Source organism: Myxocyprinus asiaticus, chromosome 32 (assembly GCF_019703515.2).
Source record: "Myxocyprinus asiaticus isolate MX2 ecotype Aquarium Trade chromosome 32, UBuf_Myxa_2, whole genome shotgun sequence".
Classification (NCBI taxonomy): domain Eukaryota; kingdom Metazoa; phylum Chordata; class Actinopteri; order Cypriniformes; family Catostomidae; genus Myxocyprinus; species Myxocyprinus asiaticus.
The window spans coordinates 34,664,423-34,680,450 of NC_059375.1; the positions used below are offsets into that span (position 1 = coordinate 34,664,423).

Sequence of the window (16,028 nt, forward strand, 5' to 3'; positions counted from 1 at the left end):
TTGTTTTTAATTTTACTCTTTTAGAATGTAGAATGCTTGAAGAATTTTGTTTGTATTTACCAGTTATCATATTTACTGTATACAAAAGAAAACAAAGAAATGTGACTAACAGGAATGTTTCTAGAATGATTATAGAATATGCTATTTGTATATAATGCTTGGCACAGGATTTGCTGATGTTATACATAATATCACAATGAAAATATCCAGAATCCTGGATTGCACCATGTGTTTGAGAGTTGGGAAGTCTTCTAGGGTTTGTTTGTTCTGCAATCATTGTAATGCAACAGGCCCACATCTGTGGGGGTCTGTTACATTACCCTGTAGACTTCATTATCGACTCATCCTCAGACTTTAGCATTCTTAGAGATCGACTTCGGCTTATGCTCCACTTTGGATTTCTCAGAGACTGCCTTCAGAACATCACAAAAACAATTACTTTTGAAGGTCCTTGATTAAAGATTGGAGGTTTAAATTAATTGATTGCGTGGTCTAGATCTGTAGTCAGGATTACTTTGCTTCATTAGGGTATCTGGCCATCAGTATCGCTCTATTGGTAATGAGATTTTTTGTTATTGACAAGTAGTTGTCAGTTCAGTGATGGTATGAAATGATTTTGATATAATCTGATTAGGATTAACAAGAGTTCAATGACTTGTTTGTTGTGCATTATTGTGGGTGGGTAGAAGTAGTTATTTTTCGACCATAGATCATAAAATTTGGCATAAAAATTGCAGCAAGTAACAAAAACAATTTCCACATCGACAGTTTGTCATAATTGTTATATCATATATGGTATAATATCTTTGTAGCAGGAAGAATTAAAGTGTCAATATCTGATTTAGTGGTCATTGGGTATTCATAATTCTAATGCTGCCTGTGGGTCAGAATTTACCCCCCGACCGCATCAGAAGGTCGTGGGATCGAACGTGCCCCTCACTCTGTCTGTAGTTAATGAGATATGAACACTAAGAGACACAAGGGAGGAACTCAATCAATGATACAAAGCCAGTGGGTTACTGTGGTCAAACTCAATTTGAGAGATAACTGTAATGCCAGTGACAGACAGCAAAGCCCAAACAATAAAAACGTTACCAGACTATTCTATTATATATATATATATATATATATATATATATATTAACGCAATTAATGCAGTATCCGTTTTTTTTTCACTTCCTGAAACTTCACTAATATTTTTTTCCCAATTCCTGTGGCTAAAATTGGCATATATACATTTCCAGGAGGTCCACACTCGACTCGACTGCATATCCTAGTTCAGAAACTGATTATGTTGAGCAGTGCATGCTAATTTATTACGTGAAGCACATGTCCTGGGCATAACAAACACAGTAGCCAAATTACAGAAAATGGAGACTTCTCCCGCAAGTGGTGAGCCAGGTGTGGGAGAGATACGGGCAAGCTGACAGATCTCTTCGCATCACCAGAAAACGCACACTCACTATTTTTTGAACCATTGTCAAGAGCGAAACCATGCAAGAGAGACCCAGCATGTGCATGATAGAGACTGAACAGCAGCAAAATAAAATAACAGTTTTGAGTTTTAATCTTCAGTAAATTAAACTTCAATCTTCAGTTTGTTATATATCTGTATGTAGTGTCTTATAGTGGATTGACAATGTACAATGTAATGAAACATCAGAAGATTTCGCATTGCTTTTAATTAATATATACACTACCGGTCAAAAGTTTTGAAACACTTACTCATTCTTTATTATAATTTTTTAGAATAATAGTAAAGTCATCAAAACTATGGAATAACATAAATGGAACTATGGGAATTATGTTGTGACTAAAAATCCAAAATAAATTAAAACTGTGTTATATTTTAGCATCTTCAAAGTAGTCACCCTTTGCCTAGAATTTGCAGACATGTACTCGTGACATTTTCACAACCAACTTCTTGAGGTATCACCCTGGGATGCTTTTTAAACAGTATTGAAGGAGTTCCCATCTATGTTGGGCACTTATTGGCTGCTTTTCTTTATTATTTGGTCCAAGTCATCAATTTCAAAAACTTTTCTTTTCTTTTCTTTTCTTATTAAATTTCAGTTATCACTAATTTCAAACATTTAAGCATACGCCTTCAGATCAAAAGATTTTTAAGATCGTGAGTTTTAATTTCAGTCAAATGTTTCAAAAGTTTTGACTGGTAGTATATATATATATATATATATATATATATATATATATATATATATATATATATATATATATATATATATATATAGTATATATAAAACATAAGAGAATAATATGGATATGCAATATATTTATATCTATATATAAGTATATATATACAAGTATATATATGTATATACAGTGCAAGGATGCAAAGAAACATTCAAGATAATGTCATTGAAAGGCCCATATTGATTGAAGACTGATCTAAATATTGGATGGGAAGTGTCCTGCTTTAATTTATTTAAAGAGGAACAGAAAACTCAAACTTTACTGTCATTAATGACCTCCATGAATCTGTACGTACTGACTGTCATCTGTAAATCTTATCCACATAATATCTAACCACGATTTACGTCATTCATCACAAATCCTTCAAGCAGCTGGATCATAGACCTGCTCCCTAGCCTCAGCCCAGCACGCAGCATCAAGCCCTCATATGCTGACTCACGGGTACACAGATCAGGATGACTGTCGTCAGTGAAGCCATTCAAGTGCTGGCCAATGCCATGAACAGTCTATGCTAGGCAACCCTGGTGGCTATTCATAAAGCCAGCCAATGTGGGCTCCAATGCCACAAGAGATGATCAAACAGGAAAATGATGACGACTCTTATGCCATTCAAATCAGCATTTGGGTATTGCCAGAAAGACTTACAGTACATATTGTAGCATCATTGGTTGGAAAACTTTGGATGTAGATCAAATAAAAAAACATTGCATTAAATTGGAAAACAGATTTTGACTAGTGGACTCAGACTTTTGAAACACACTGTGTTTTGTAAAAGTAACACCCTCATATGAAACCACACTTTTATTTTATACTTCTATATGAGTGACAAGCATTAAGAAGAATTGGAGATTAATTGGATGGGTATTCCATGTCAATTTTACATATTGTTTTGGTGATTACTGTGTAACTAAAATCTTGAAAGATGTTTGCTCTTTTTTTAAGCCAAATTTATAAAGATGCAAAAAGAACAACTTTTACATTAAGCCTTATTTTAATTAATACAAACCATGATTTTCATCACCAAAATTCATCTCAGACATCTCAGTCTTTATAAATACAACAATAAATAAGTGATATATAGGAAATTGTGTGCTTTCTCTTCATCTGCAAATGTATCAAACATATTTATAATTACATCTTATAACATTTAATAACATTTGTTTTAGCATCATTGTAACATCTCAGTTCACTCTTTAAGTAATGAAAAAAAAAAAAATATTCTCCAGATAACAAGGTCTTATCATGGGAGTAGTCTGACATTTGTCTTTTCTGTAGTCAAGTGATACTGAACATGTTCTTATGTCCTTGAAAATTTACAATTCTGTTTAAACAAACTTTCATATATATTTCCATTAAAATAACTGTGTTACATTATGTGAAGATGCTAAAACATAGCCAACATGTAATGAAATTTAATACAGCATATAATCAAATAAAGCAGTTTTTAAGACAAATAAAATGAAATGGAATTCTGCATCCAGGCAACAGCAATGCAAATTCAATCATATGAATCAAGGTCTGCTGACCGTCACCTTGAGCCCATATTCTGACAAGTGTTATTATTGTTAATGAAAATAAAACTAAAACTAAATCAATTTTTTTTTTCATTAACTGAAATAAAAACTGAAATGACTGGAAAAACGGAAACTAAAAACGTTTTCATAACTCCAAAACTAACTAAAATAAAATAAATATGACAATGAATTTAGTTTTTCATACACAGTAGGCATATATTATCAAATCTGAAACATTTACAATCTACCTTAATTAAAAATGAAAATGCCACTAGATAGAGGTAACACAAGACTGCTCCTAGAAACTTAATGACATTGGACATTTTAAATTAAACCAGTAAAATCTCAACTAAAACTAACAAAGTGTGAAAAATTATGAAAACTAAAATGAAATGACAGACTAAATAAAACATTCAAAACTATAATAAACCTGATGTGTTCTCAAATTCACTGTAATGTGAATAAAATATCTTAAATGATCCAGTATTTATATATCATGGTAGTATTTGCTGTACTGCCTTTATGCTGATTTTAATGTAAAACTAATTGTATTTAAGTAACTTTTTACTTTAATACAGTAAATAATACTGTAGTATTCAGATTTGATAATAATAAGGAAAAAAACTAAAAAAGTAAAATGTACTAAAGCATTATGGTAATTAGAATTTTGCAGTCAGTGTGCTTAATTGACATAAAAATAATGTCACAATGAAAAAATGCTAAAAATAGGCAGAATTGTCTTTAGGCAAAAGATCATTTCTTTTGTTTTCTCTTTTTGTTCTTTTTTTATTTATTTTGGGGTGAAATATGACCCTGTTTTTTCACAGGCTTCATAAGTTTCAACCAAAAAAATTCACCCATGTGCTAGTTGTGCACAAATATCTTAATTTCTGCAACAAAACACTGATTTAGAATTCACTATGTCCACTATCATCAATACTTCTTCAGTAGTTTGATCTCCATTTTAAGATAAGCCTTCAAGTTGTCATCGAGAACATTCTCCTCAATGGCTGCCAGAGCTCTGTCTCCACCATCACTGTAATATTTCAACAGCTTTTCAGCATATTCGATCCACACGCAGTTATGACAACCGCTCATGCAACAGCAGGTGGGGGGAGATGGAGGACCCTGTTCTGCTGGTTCTGAGACATTCTGTGTCTGGTCCACACAGTTGAATGGGGATGAAGACTCTGGGGTCGAACATTGCAATCTATAGGCAGTGTAGTGAAAAGCCTTGCTCTGAGAGAGTACAGTCAAATGATGGGGTCTGCTCTTGATGAGGGCCATGTAGGAGGTGCAAAGCTGTGTAAACAAACACATTTATGGTTAATGTGTGTACATGTAGGGTGGACTACTGGCTTGAAAGTGCAATATATGCATGGTATATATACTATGGTTTTATGGTATTTTGGTGGACACTATTACCATACTATATACATATACACTGGCAGCCAAAAGTCTGGAATAATGTACAGATTTTGATGTTTCTGAAGGAAACTGGTACTTTAATCCACCAAAGTGGCATTCAACTGATCACAATGTATAGTCAGGACACTACTGATGTAAAAAACAGCACCATCACTATTTGAAAAAAGTCATTTTTGATCAAATCTAGACAGGCCCCATTTCCAGCAGCCATCACTCCAACACCTTATCCTTGAGTTATCATGCTAAATTGGTACTAGAAAATCACTTGCCATTATATCAAACACTGCTGAAAGCCATTTGGTTCGTTAAATGAAGCTTAACATTGTCTTTGTGTTTGTTTTTGAGTTGCCACAGTATGCGATGGACTGGCATGTCTTAAGGTCAATATTAGGTCAAAAATGGCAAAAAAAGAAACAACTTTCTCTAGAAATTCGTCAGTCAATCATTGTTTTGAGGAATGAAGGCTATACAATGCTTGAAATTGCCAAAAAACTGAAGATTTCATACAAAGGTGTACACTACTGTCTTCAAAGACAAAGGACAACTGGCTCTAACAAGGACAGAAAGAGATGTGGAAGGCCAGATGTACAACTAAACAAGAGGATATGTCCATCAGAGTCTCAAGTTTGAGAAATAGATGTCTCACATGTCCTCAGCTGACAGCTTCATTGAACTCTACCCGCTCAACACCAGTTTCATGTACAACAGTAAAGAGAAGACTCAGGGGTGCATACCTTATGGGAAGAATTTCAAAGAAAAAGCCACTTTTGAAACAGAAAAACAAAAAGAAAAGGTTAGAGTGGGCAAAGAAACACAGACATTGGACAACAGATCACTGGAAAAGAGTGTTATGGATCTTAACCCCACTGAGCTTTTGTGGTATCAGCTAGACTGTAAGGTGCGTGAGAAGTGCCCGACAAGACAGTCACATCTATGGCAAGTGCTACAGGAAGCGTGGGGTGAAATGTCACCTGAGTATCTGGACAAACTGACAGCTAGAATGCCAAGGATCTGCAAAGCTGACATTGTTGAACATGGAGGATTTTTTTTTTCAAATTGTAATAGTAATTTTTTTATGTTATTAATGTCCTGACTATACATTGTGATCAGCTGAATGTCACTTTGGTGAATAAAAGTACCAATTTCTTTCCATTAGAGCAAAATCTGTACATTGTTCCAAACGTTTGCCAGCCAGTGTATCTCGGGTTTCACAACACAAGGTATGCAAACCTTGTATATTTTCATTTAATTTTTTGTTGTATTTAAAGCTTTTTAATGTATATATATATATATATATATATATATATATATATATATATATATATATATATATATATATATTTAAAGCATTTAAGCTTAAAGTAACCCTTTCAAGTGAAGGAAAATTAAGAAAAATGTACTAAACGATTCGGGCAAATTAGCCGAAGAAAATGTGACTTTAGCTGAAAGGTGAGTAGTTTGCATCCATGCAACACCTAAATACACTTTCACTTATAAAATCTAATAAATTCATTTAAAATTGTAACATGAACTGAGCAGTTATGCTTAAAATAACCTACTCGCTTTAATATCATATATTAATTTGTAAGCACGCCTCATTTAGCGATTTTCTTCTTCAGATAACACTATTGCTTGCATTTTGGTTCATGTTTTTATTTATCGTTTACAAAATACAAACCCACCCTCTGCAAACGTGAAGGCATCTCCGGAGTATCTCACAGCTCAGACGGCTTCTCTGCCAAGCGGCATGTTTTCCATATATTAAAAAGTATATTTGCTAAAACATAACATAAATCTATTAAATACATAACCGACACTGTGCGCGTCCATATTTGAGTCATGTGTGCCCTCTCTTGTGAGTGACGGACCATTCCACGCCAGTGAACCAATCAGAGTAAAGAGAGAAAATTATGTGAGCCAATTAGAATTTGAGAGCTCTCAGGGGGCAGGGACTAAGAATTGCGCAATCAGCCTGTACTACCGAATATCTCCAATAGATATCAGTAATGTACTTCAATGCTGCACGTCATGGAAAATCTGAAAGCAGAAAGCTTATTTAAAGCTACACTATGTAACTTTTTTTGGTTAAAAACAACAAAATGTTATTAATGATAGAGTGCAACAAAAATCCATCTTCCAAACCATGTCTTTACTTTACCCAAATACACTTTGATAAACCTATAATAATTATTTATATTTTAGAGCTGTCAGGACGGATTTCGCGGGAAATTGCATACATACGTCATTCGCCTGTGCGTGTTGACGTCATATCCGTACACAGAGAAAAGAAGATCCGGCTACTGTAGCGCGTGTGTGGGAGTAGCGTGAACCTGAAAGTTTGTTGTCACAATGAACGAGAAAAACTGACCATGGCTCATTCAAAACCGCTAACCTCCGGGGAATCACCGGTTGTAAAAACAAAGAAACCCCGAACAGAGCAGAGTCTACAAGCAAAAAGGGAAAGCGACAGAGTCCGTAATAAAACCTGAATCAACATCGGCTTGGCTTTTCAGAGGTGGCAACAACTCCGAGACCTGAAAGGATTTAAAAGCGACCCAGAGATGGCTTTTTTCTTACTCAACAGGTAAGATATTTTATTGATATGGTTTATGTATAGTTGTGTAATCACACACACACACACACACACACACACACACACACACACACACACACACACACACACACACATGTCTGAGTGTGTGTAGTGAAATACAATAATTATACTGTAATCTGTGCAGAACTTTTCACTTGCTAGAACACGTGTGTATTTTTCTTTATAACGGCAATCATTTATATAAATAAATCCTTTAGTCCTAGGCTTGCCAAGGACATGTGAGTCTTGAAATTATGTTGACCACTGATTGGTAACATTAGCAATCTATAAATTAGTTACTACCGTGGTCTATTTGGCTAGAATGTCATGCAGTTATAAAAATTTTACAACGTTTGACCTTATCAGACTAGCAATCATTATGTCTAATGTTAACGAACTTTGCCTAACTTTTGTAACGTCATTTATTTCACAACATAAATGATTCCAATAAGTCAAAACAACAGCATAAGATATGGCACTTACCTGCAAAGATGACATGTTTTCGGATATCCGTCTTTTCCTTTCTTTCGTTATTTATTTGTCAGTTCGCTCTGATTAGATGTCCTGTATCCAGTGTACACTGGTGCCTCGAACCACATTCATCCGCACAGAGCATAGCCGAACCACAACCAAAACAATGTCCATCTGCAAGACACATGCAGTTTTATTTTTTTAACCACTAGAGAGCCAAAAGTTACATAGTGTAGCTTTAACATTGCTGAATGAACTCACACAACATTTGATGATATATCTTCACATTGCAAAAAACAGTTCCATGTAAATAGTCCATTTACTCACAAATCAATTGCTGTTTTAATGAACAGCAATGATTTAAACAACATATAATGAAATAAATACAACGTATATATTATAGTGAGATATAGTATGTATTATGTGAATAGAATTAATGCAAAATGTAAAAATGTGACTAGTAAACTGTATTATTGTGCATTATTCTGCCTATTAGTAATACTGTAATGTAGAAATCAGAAGCCTAAATAACGGGCAACATTGTGACAAGTCTACCATAATTTTGTCCCTATTCCCAACTCTAAAGTTTTATTTAGCTGTTTTTATCTTTTGGTTATCAGTTGTCCATACATTATAATTAATTTAATGATGAACCACATTGCTTTCACAGGAAATTAGCATTAAGCATAAACTCTCTATCATCGAGGGAGTAAATTATACAAGTTTATAATTTTTTAAAAACTGCTGTTTCTGTTGGCGTGGCTGTACTTTTTAAGCAAGGATGCCCCAGTTTTATGGTCAGCCAGGTGAAATATCAGATGCATGTGATCATTAGATCATTCCCACAGGACTGTGTGTTTTAGAGGCACGTCCATAGAAACAGAACACAAGGCACCACTGAGACCTACAAAAATTCTGTAGGCACGGAAACCATTCATTTTTAGTATTTACACTACCAGTACATTTTTGACACACCTATTTATTCTATATAGTACTAACTTCATAATGTTCTATGTGATATTTTAGAATATATAATACTCAATATAATATTAACTTATATATTATTATATATATATATATATATATATATATATATATATATATATATATATATATATATATATATATATATATATATACACTACTGGTCAAAAGTTTTGAAACACTTACTCATTGTTTATTATAATTTTTTAGAATAATAGTAAAGTCATCAAAACTATGGAATAACATAAATGGAACTATGGGAATTATGTTGTGACTAAACAAAATCCAAAATAAATCAAAACTGTGTTATATTTTAGCATCTTCAAAGTAGTCACCCTTTGCCTAGAATTTGCAGACATGTACTCTTGACATTTTCTCAACCAACTTCTTGAGGTATCACCCTGGGATGGTTTTTAAACAGTATTGAAGGAGTTCCCATCTATGTTGGGCACTTATTGGCTGCTTTTCTTTATTATTTGATCTATGTCATCAATTTCAAAACTTTTTTTTAAATTAAATTTTAGTTTGATAATGAAATAAACTAATATGGTGGCACAATTATATTTTTGTCTACAAAACTCATTTCAAATATTTAAGCATACGCCTTCAGATCAAAAGATTTTTAAGATCATGAGAAACATTTCAGTCAAGTGTTTCAAAAGTTTTGACCGGTAGTGTATATAAAATCACAGTTATAATTAATTAATTATTATGAATTAATTTAATATACAGTATATATTTGTTATCTTTTGATCTGAAGGCATATGCTTAAATGTTTGAAATTAGTTTTGTAGACAAAAATATAATTGTGCCACATATTAATTTATTTCATTATAAAACTAAAATTTAATTAAAAAAATAAAAGTTTTTGAAATTGATGACTTGGACCAAATAATAAAGAAAAGCAGCCAATAAGTGCCCAACATAGATGGGAACTCCTTCAGTACTGTTTAAAAAGCATCCCAGGGTGATACCTCAAGAAGTTGGTTGAGAAAATGTCAAGAGTACATGTCTGCAAATTCTAGGCAAAGGGTGACTACTTTGAAGATGCTAAAATATAACACAGTTTTGATTTATTTTGGATTTTGTTTAGTCACAACATAATTCCCATAGTTCCATTTATGTTATTCCATAGTTTTGATGACTTTACTATTATTCTAAAAAATTATAATAAACAATGAGTGTTTCAAAACTTTTGACCAGCAGTGTATGTATGTATATATATATATATATATATATATATATATATATATATATATATATATATATATATATATTATAATATATAAGTTAATATTATATTGAGTATTATATATTCTAAAATATCACATAGAACATTATGAAGTTAGTACTATATAGAATAAATAGGTGTGTCAAAAATGTACTGGTAGTGTAAATACTAAAAATGAATGGTTTCCGTGCCTACAGAATTTTTGTAGGTCTCAGTGGTGCCTTGTGTTCTGTTTCTATGGACGTGCCCCTAAAACACACAGTCCTGTGGGAATGATCTAATTGTATTCGGTAATACAACAGGATATTTTAAAGTTTGTCTTTGCTAATTTAAGTTATATTTATTATCATTCTTGATACCGATACTGATGACTCAGATGAAGTTTCAAGCGCTCCCATGAACAAACCTTTATTATTCTTGGGAGAAAACAAGGCTTGGTTTCTCAGTGATTAAGTCTGGAACAAGGCATGCCTTTGAAATGATTAGCTGAGAATATATTTAAATGTAGGACTACTTAAAGGGAGGTATTTTTCCATTCTTGGGACATGTTTACTCATGTTTTAAAAACTGTGAACACAATGTGATATCAAAAGTAATTGTTAAAAGGCAGCTATACTGTAACCTGACAAGCAAACCTGAAAAATTATGCAATGCCATTATGTCATATCAAAATACATTCTGCTTCCAAGTTTACATTGTCCTCAGTGATATCCTTATCATTATTATGGAGACAGTCATGTAAACTTCTGGGGTCTTGTCAGTCACAGGTGTGTCTGATACACAACACTATCAGTTTAGAGACTAGTGTGGTGTGGATAGAGCTATCTGCACTGTATGAGCTTAGTCATTCCATTTAGACAGTAACAGAATGACATGCAATTTTGAGTAAAATGCTATTTTGAGCTAGAATTTGTTAGAAGCTTGGTTCTTTGAAAGGTTGTGTATTCTTTGTGGTTTGTGCTTGTGGAAATGTTTTCATGGCCATGATGCTGGAAAAACAACAAGCAAATAAAATCAGCCTGAGCTGATCTTAGCTGGTTTCAGATGGTTAAAGTAACTGGTCTCCCAGCCTGAAAGTTGCCCAGTAAAACCAGCATCATAAACCAGCCTAAACAGCTTGGTCAGGCGGAAGACCTTAGGCTGGTTTAAGCTGTATTTTCCTGATGGTTAGGAACACAATGTTTTAAACAGAACTACTGTATGTTTACATATGACATTTATTCATGCCTTGTTATCAGTGTGCACAATAAAGTATGTAAAACAGAGAACAAATATGAATGTGAATATGAATATGAATGTGAATATGCCCCCCCCCATACCCCTGAGAGAGCTTTTCTGACTGTGAATCAGTAACTATGTATGGCTTGTGAGTCTGTCCTCAGTTTGAGAGGAGGAAAGGTCCTTGAACACACTTTCATACACACACATACACATACCCACATGCACAAGTGCACAGACAAATGCAAATGCCCACATACACACACATTCAGCTGGATTTCTTTCAAATGAGTTGCCATGACAGCCATGGATTCTCTGTCTCCCTTGGACAAATAGGTTGGACGTTTCCAACTATGACTAATATAAAAACAAGGCATTAGAAGGTTTTGTTAACAGAGAGTCACGCGTACAAAAACATAAGAGTCTCATTCGTTCAGCCCCAAATCAGACTAAGAGGAATGGGGCATTGTAAATACATTAATCCCATCGATTGAAATGCTCTTTGCAGCACAATAAGCTCTGGCATACTTTCTGACAATGTCTGCACATTCCTGACCCTAAATGCTTTAATGCCTGCCCCTGCTCTGCTACTGAACTGCCTGTAATTGAAACAGTCCCAAAGAAAATACAAAAATTATATATGCCTGCATAAGAGATCAACAGATGAAATTAAAGCATTTTGTTCCAGATTAGACCTAAAAAAAAAAAAACGCAATATTTTTAATTCATCCCTTTACGTAAATAAATTCTGGTAGTATCACTGAGTGTCAGTGTGCTTTTTATTAAATATTAATAACCCATTAAATATCTCTTTTTGAACATGTTTTGTGCTAACTTTATTACTTTCAAAATGCATTTGGGTTGAATGTTACGGTGTTGAAGATTGCTGCACAAACATCTAATAATTGCCTCAACTGAGAAATATCATTGCACCACCGCACATCATTTACAGTCTGTATTCTTATCATTTTAATCTTTTTAGTAAAAAATAAAAAATAAATAAAAAATAAAAATAATCTCTATGATTGTTCCTCATAACAGAGCTAAAGTATTGACCTTAACAAGGCCAATATAAGTGTAATTAACCATAATGATATTCTAATAAAGACTGTAAGAGAAGATGTGATCAAAAATGTTTTATGATTGATGTCACTTCCTTAAAGATGTCAGAAAGAACATGTCACGAGATAACAGGGCTGAACAGAAAGTGCAGGGAAAAAGACAAATTCAAAGCATTTTAGGAAATAAAAAACTACACAGACAGTGAAATAATCATATTCCAATAAAGCAAAATTCAGTAGAATCTACTGTAAACCCTAATAAGTTGAGTTTACTTGAAAAAGTTTAGTAAACTTGTTCCCTCAATATAACTATAATGATTATAATACAATAAAGGTGTCTCTCAAAACGTGTTGTCAAGTTCACCTAATGTGATATTCACAGAGTGGATTTAGCCATTAAAGTTAGCTAAGTGCAAGTAGATGTAACTCAGATTTGCTATTAAAATATCAAAACGGCTCAAATTTGATAGAAAATTATGACTGATTCTAGATGATTCGTTACTGTAAATAAATTTGATTCCCCCAGGAGCGTACATAAAACTGCACTTGAGCTATGCACAATCACATCCAGTCTAATTACAATCAAGAGAAATTACTTATCACGGATTCTTGAGGTAAGGGACAATTTTTTTTTAAATCAGAGTTTATATATATATATATATATATATATATATATATATATATATATATATATATATACACTAAATTAATATAAAAAGGATATATCTGTAGACAAGGTCTCAGCTAGTTTTTTATGGAAAATATAATTAAACATTTACTTTATGTTTTGTTAGATAACTTACAGATCCCTACCTTTGAATTTGTTGCATTTTTAAACACTTTGTTTGGCAGTTTAACATTGTGACCTCTTGCTGAGGACAGGTTAAGTTACATGTGCTTCCAAGTATAGAGCATGCATTTTAAAAAAATTCGAAAAAAATTATTGTAAAATATATGTAATACATGCCCTGAATATACACATTTCCTTTAGACTGAACTTTTTCAGTATTTCTATTATTATGAATTTCTTGATTTTTAACAAAAAGAGGACTTTTATATGTAGGACATGTTTTGTCCTTTATCTCAAGAATCAGTGAAATACAGAACAGGGTTCAACTTAACCAAAGGGAACACTGATCACTCTAATGGTGACTCACACAAAACAATTTACAATAAAACAACATCAATATTACTCAAAAGAGCCAAAGCCCTCCACAAATTCTTAATAACAACCATTTAAATGCCCCTATGAGTTCCTTTTGACCCAGCAAACCCAGTTTGACTTATGATTCCAAACCTTGACATTGAAGTAATGTTTAATTAAGACAACTTGATTGTTTCAGTGATAACAACATTAGGGATTTCAGTATATATATATATATATAAATGCACCACATTTTGTTTGATTTATGCTTAAAATAAACAAACAAACAAACAAAAAACAAACTATTTGACAGTGGGGTAAGAAAACTAAACTCAATTCAGAATATATTCTCCAAGCCCAAGTCCTAATTTCCTGTGCAGTTTTGCTTTTCAAGTAATTTTCCCTTATTTAAAAATGTTTAGATTTTTACTGGAAAACTAAATTAGCTGCTTTAAGGAATATTCTGGATTCAATACAAGTTAAGCTCAATCGACAGCATTTGTGGCATAATGTTGACTACCACAAAAAGTATAATCGAGGTTACAGTGAGTCACTTTCAGTCGAAGTGAATGAGGCTAACTTTTGGAGGGTTTAAAGGCAGAAATGTGAAGCTTATTATTTTATAAAAGTACTTGCATTAATTCTTCTGTTAAAAATCATGAATTATTAGAGCTGTAAAGTTGTTTAAATCGTAATTTTTCAGTCATTTTAGTATTTTAGTTTTTTTTAAATCGTCATGACAATGAAATTGTAAAATTGGCTACAACTACACAGAAAAGGGTAGTAAGCGATTTTAAAAATCATCTTAACACGCATATTGTTTATGTCTTGTGACTATACTTTTGAATCAGTGAGTATTTTAAAGTTTACGGATTGGCTCCATTCAATTGAACATTGGGGGTTGTAGCGTGAAGCATTTACCCATGTTTCCATTGATTGTGGTATAAATAATGGGGGGGGGGGGGGGGGGTGGTATTTTGTGTCATAAACTGGTGAGATTCGATACACTCTGATCCATAACTATTCTAGGAAGACAATATGTCAAAGAATTCAAAATCCTCAGGCTCTGGAGACATTAAAAGACACTTATGTGCTCAACGCCCCTCCAGAGGCCTCGAGCCAGGGAGTCGATTTGTCCGGAAAAGTGAAGGAAATTTGGCAAGAATTGTTGAACATGTCAGCAATGCTCACGAAGGTCATTGCTGACTTGGAGGATCTTGCTGCAATACGTTGATCGATCATGGGCATGGAGATGAAATTCACTAAGGTGGTTACAAGAGTGGGAGATGTTGAGAAACGGATCGATTATCTGGAGTCATCGGAGAGGGAATTAGCTGCTAATCCGCTAGCAACCAAGGTGGATTTGGAGCACATCTGGGAGAAGTTGGAGGATTTGGAGAATCGGAATAACATCCGAATTGTTGGAATTCCTGAGGGCAAAGAAGGTTGGGATATGGTGAAATTCCTGGACGGGCTCTTTCGTTGAAGGAGAAAGGCCCCGATCAATTCTGGCCAAATTTCTGAGATCATCCGATAAAGATCTTGTGTTACGTGAGGCGAGGAGTAAAGGAAGGCTTTCTTGGAAGAACCACAGCATTTTCTTGTTCCCAGAGTTGCGAATTCGACAAGAGAGAAACATGATTGATTCAAGGAATGCAAGAAACTCTTACATCAACAGAAGGTCGCTTTTGCACTGATGTTCCTGGCCAAATTGAGAATAGATACTAAGGATGGCCGTAAAGTATTAACATGTCCCCAGCAAGCAATGTCCTTCATAAAGTCAATGGACTGAGTAAGTTATTTTGTGGTTCTCACATTGCAGCCAAGTGACCCGACTCACTGAACATCCACTTGATGGTCTGAGGAAGCTGACCACCTTTTTTGTTTCTTTTTATGCTGGTTCTGCTTAGTGGCTGGAGTTTGTTTTATATAGCAGCACTCCTTCGGGAGAGTGTTGGGGATGAATCTGCACGTTCTTTGTGCTTATGCCTCCTATTGGTTGGAGTTTTTTTTGTGGAGTATTTCTTTCAGGACATTGGAGTGATTGGGTAATTTGTTGCACTCATGTAGCAGTTGAATGGGCCGGCTCACTGAACATTCGTTTGGTCCTCCCGGCCAAATACAGTGGCCATTCAAAATAGTTCTACTGCTAATCCAGCCCTCATCAACC

The 16,028-nt window shown here is 33.8% G+C and overlaps 1 protein-coding gene across 1 annotated transcript; it reads right to left on the bottom strand.

Moving 5' to 3' along the window:
* Positions 1 to 2,991: 2,991 nt before the first annotated feature.
* LOC127423580 (oxidoreductase-like domain-containing protein 1) lies at positions 2,992 to 7,007 on the bottom strand. Its single transcript, XM_051668022.1, has 2 exons — positions 6,839 to 7,007; positions 2,992 to 5,030 (listed from the first exon to the last, which is right to left on the bottom strand). Exons 1-2 carry the CDS (start codon positions 6,857 to 6,859, stop codon positions 4,662 to 4,664), a joined length of 390 nt encoding a protein of 129 aa, XP_051523982.1. The 5' UTR covers positions 6,860 to 7,007; the 3' UTR covers positions 2,992 to 4,661.
* Between the last annotated feature and the right edge of the window lie 9,021 nt (positions 7,008 to 16,028).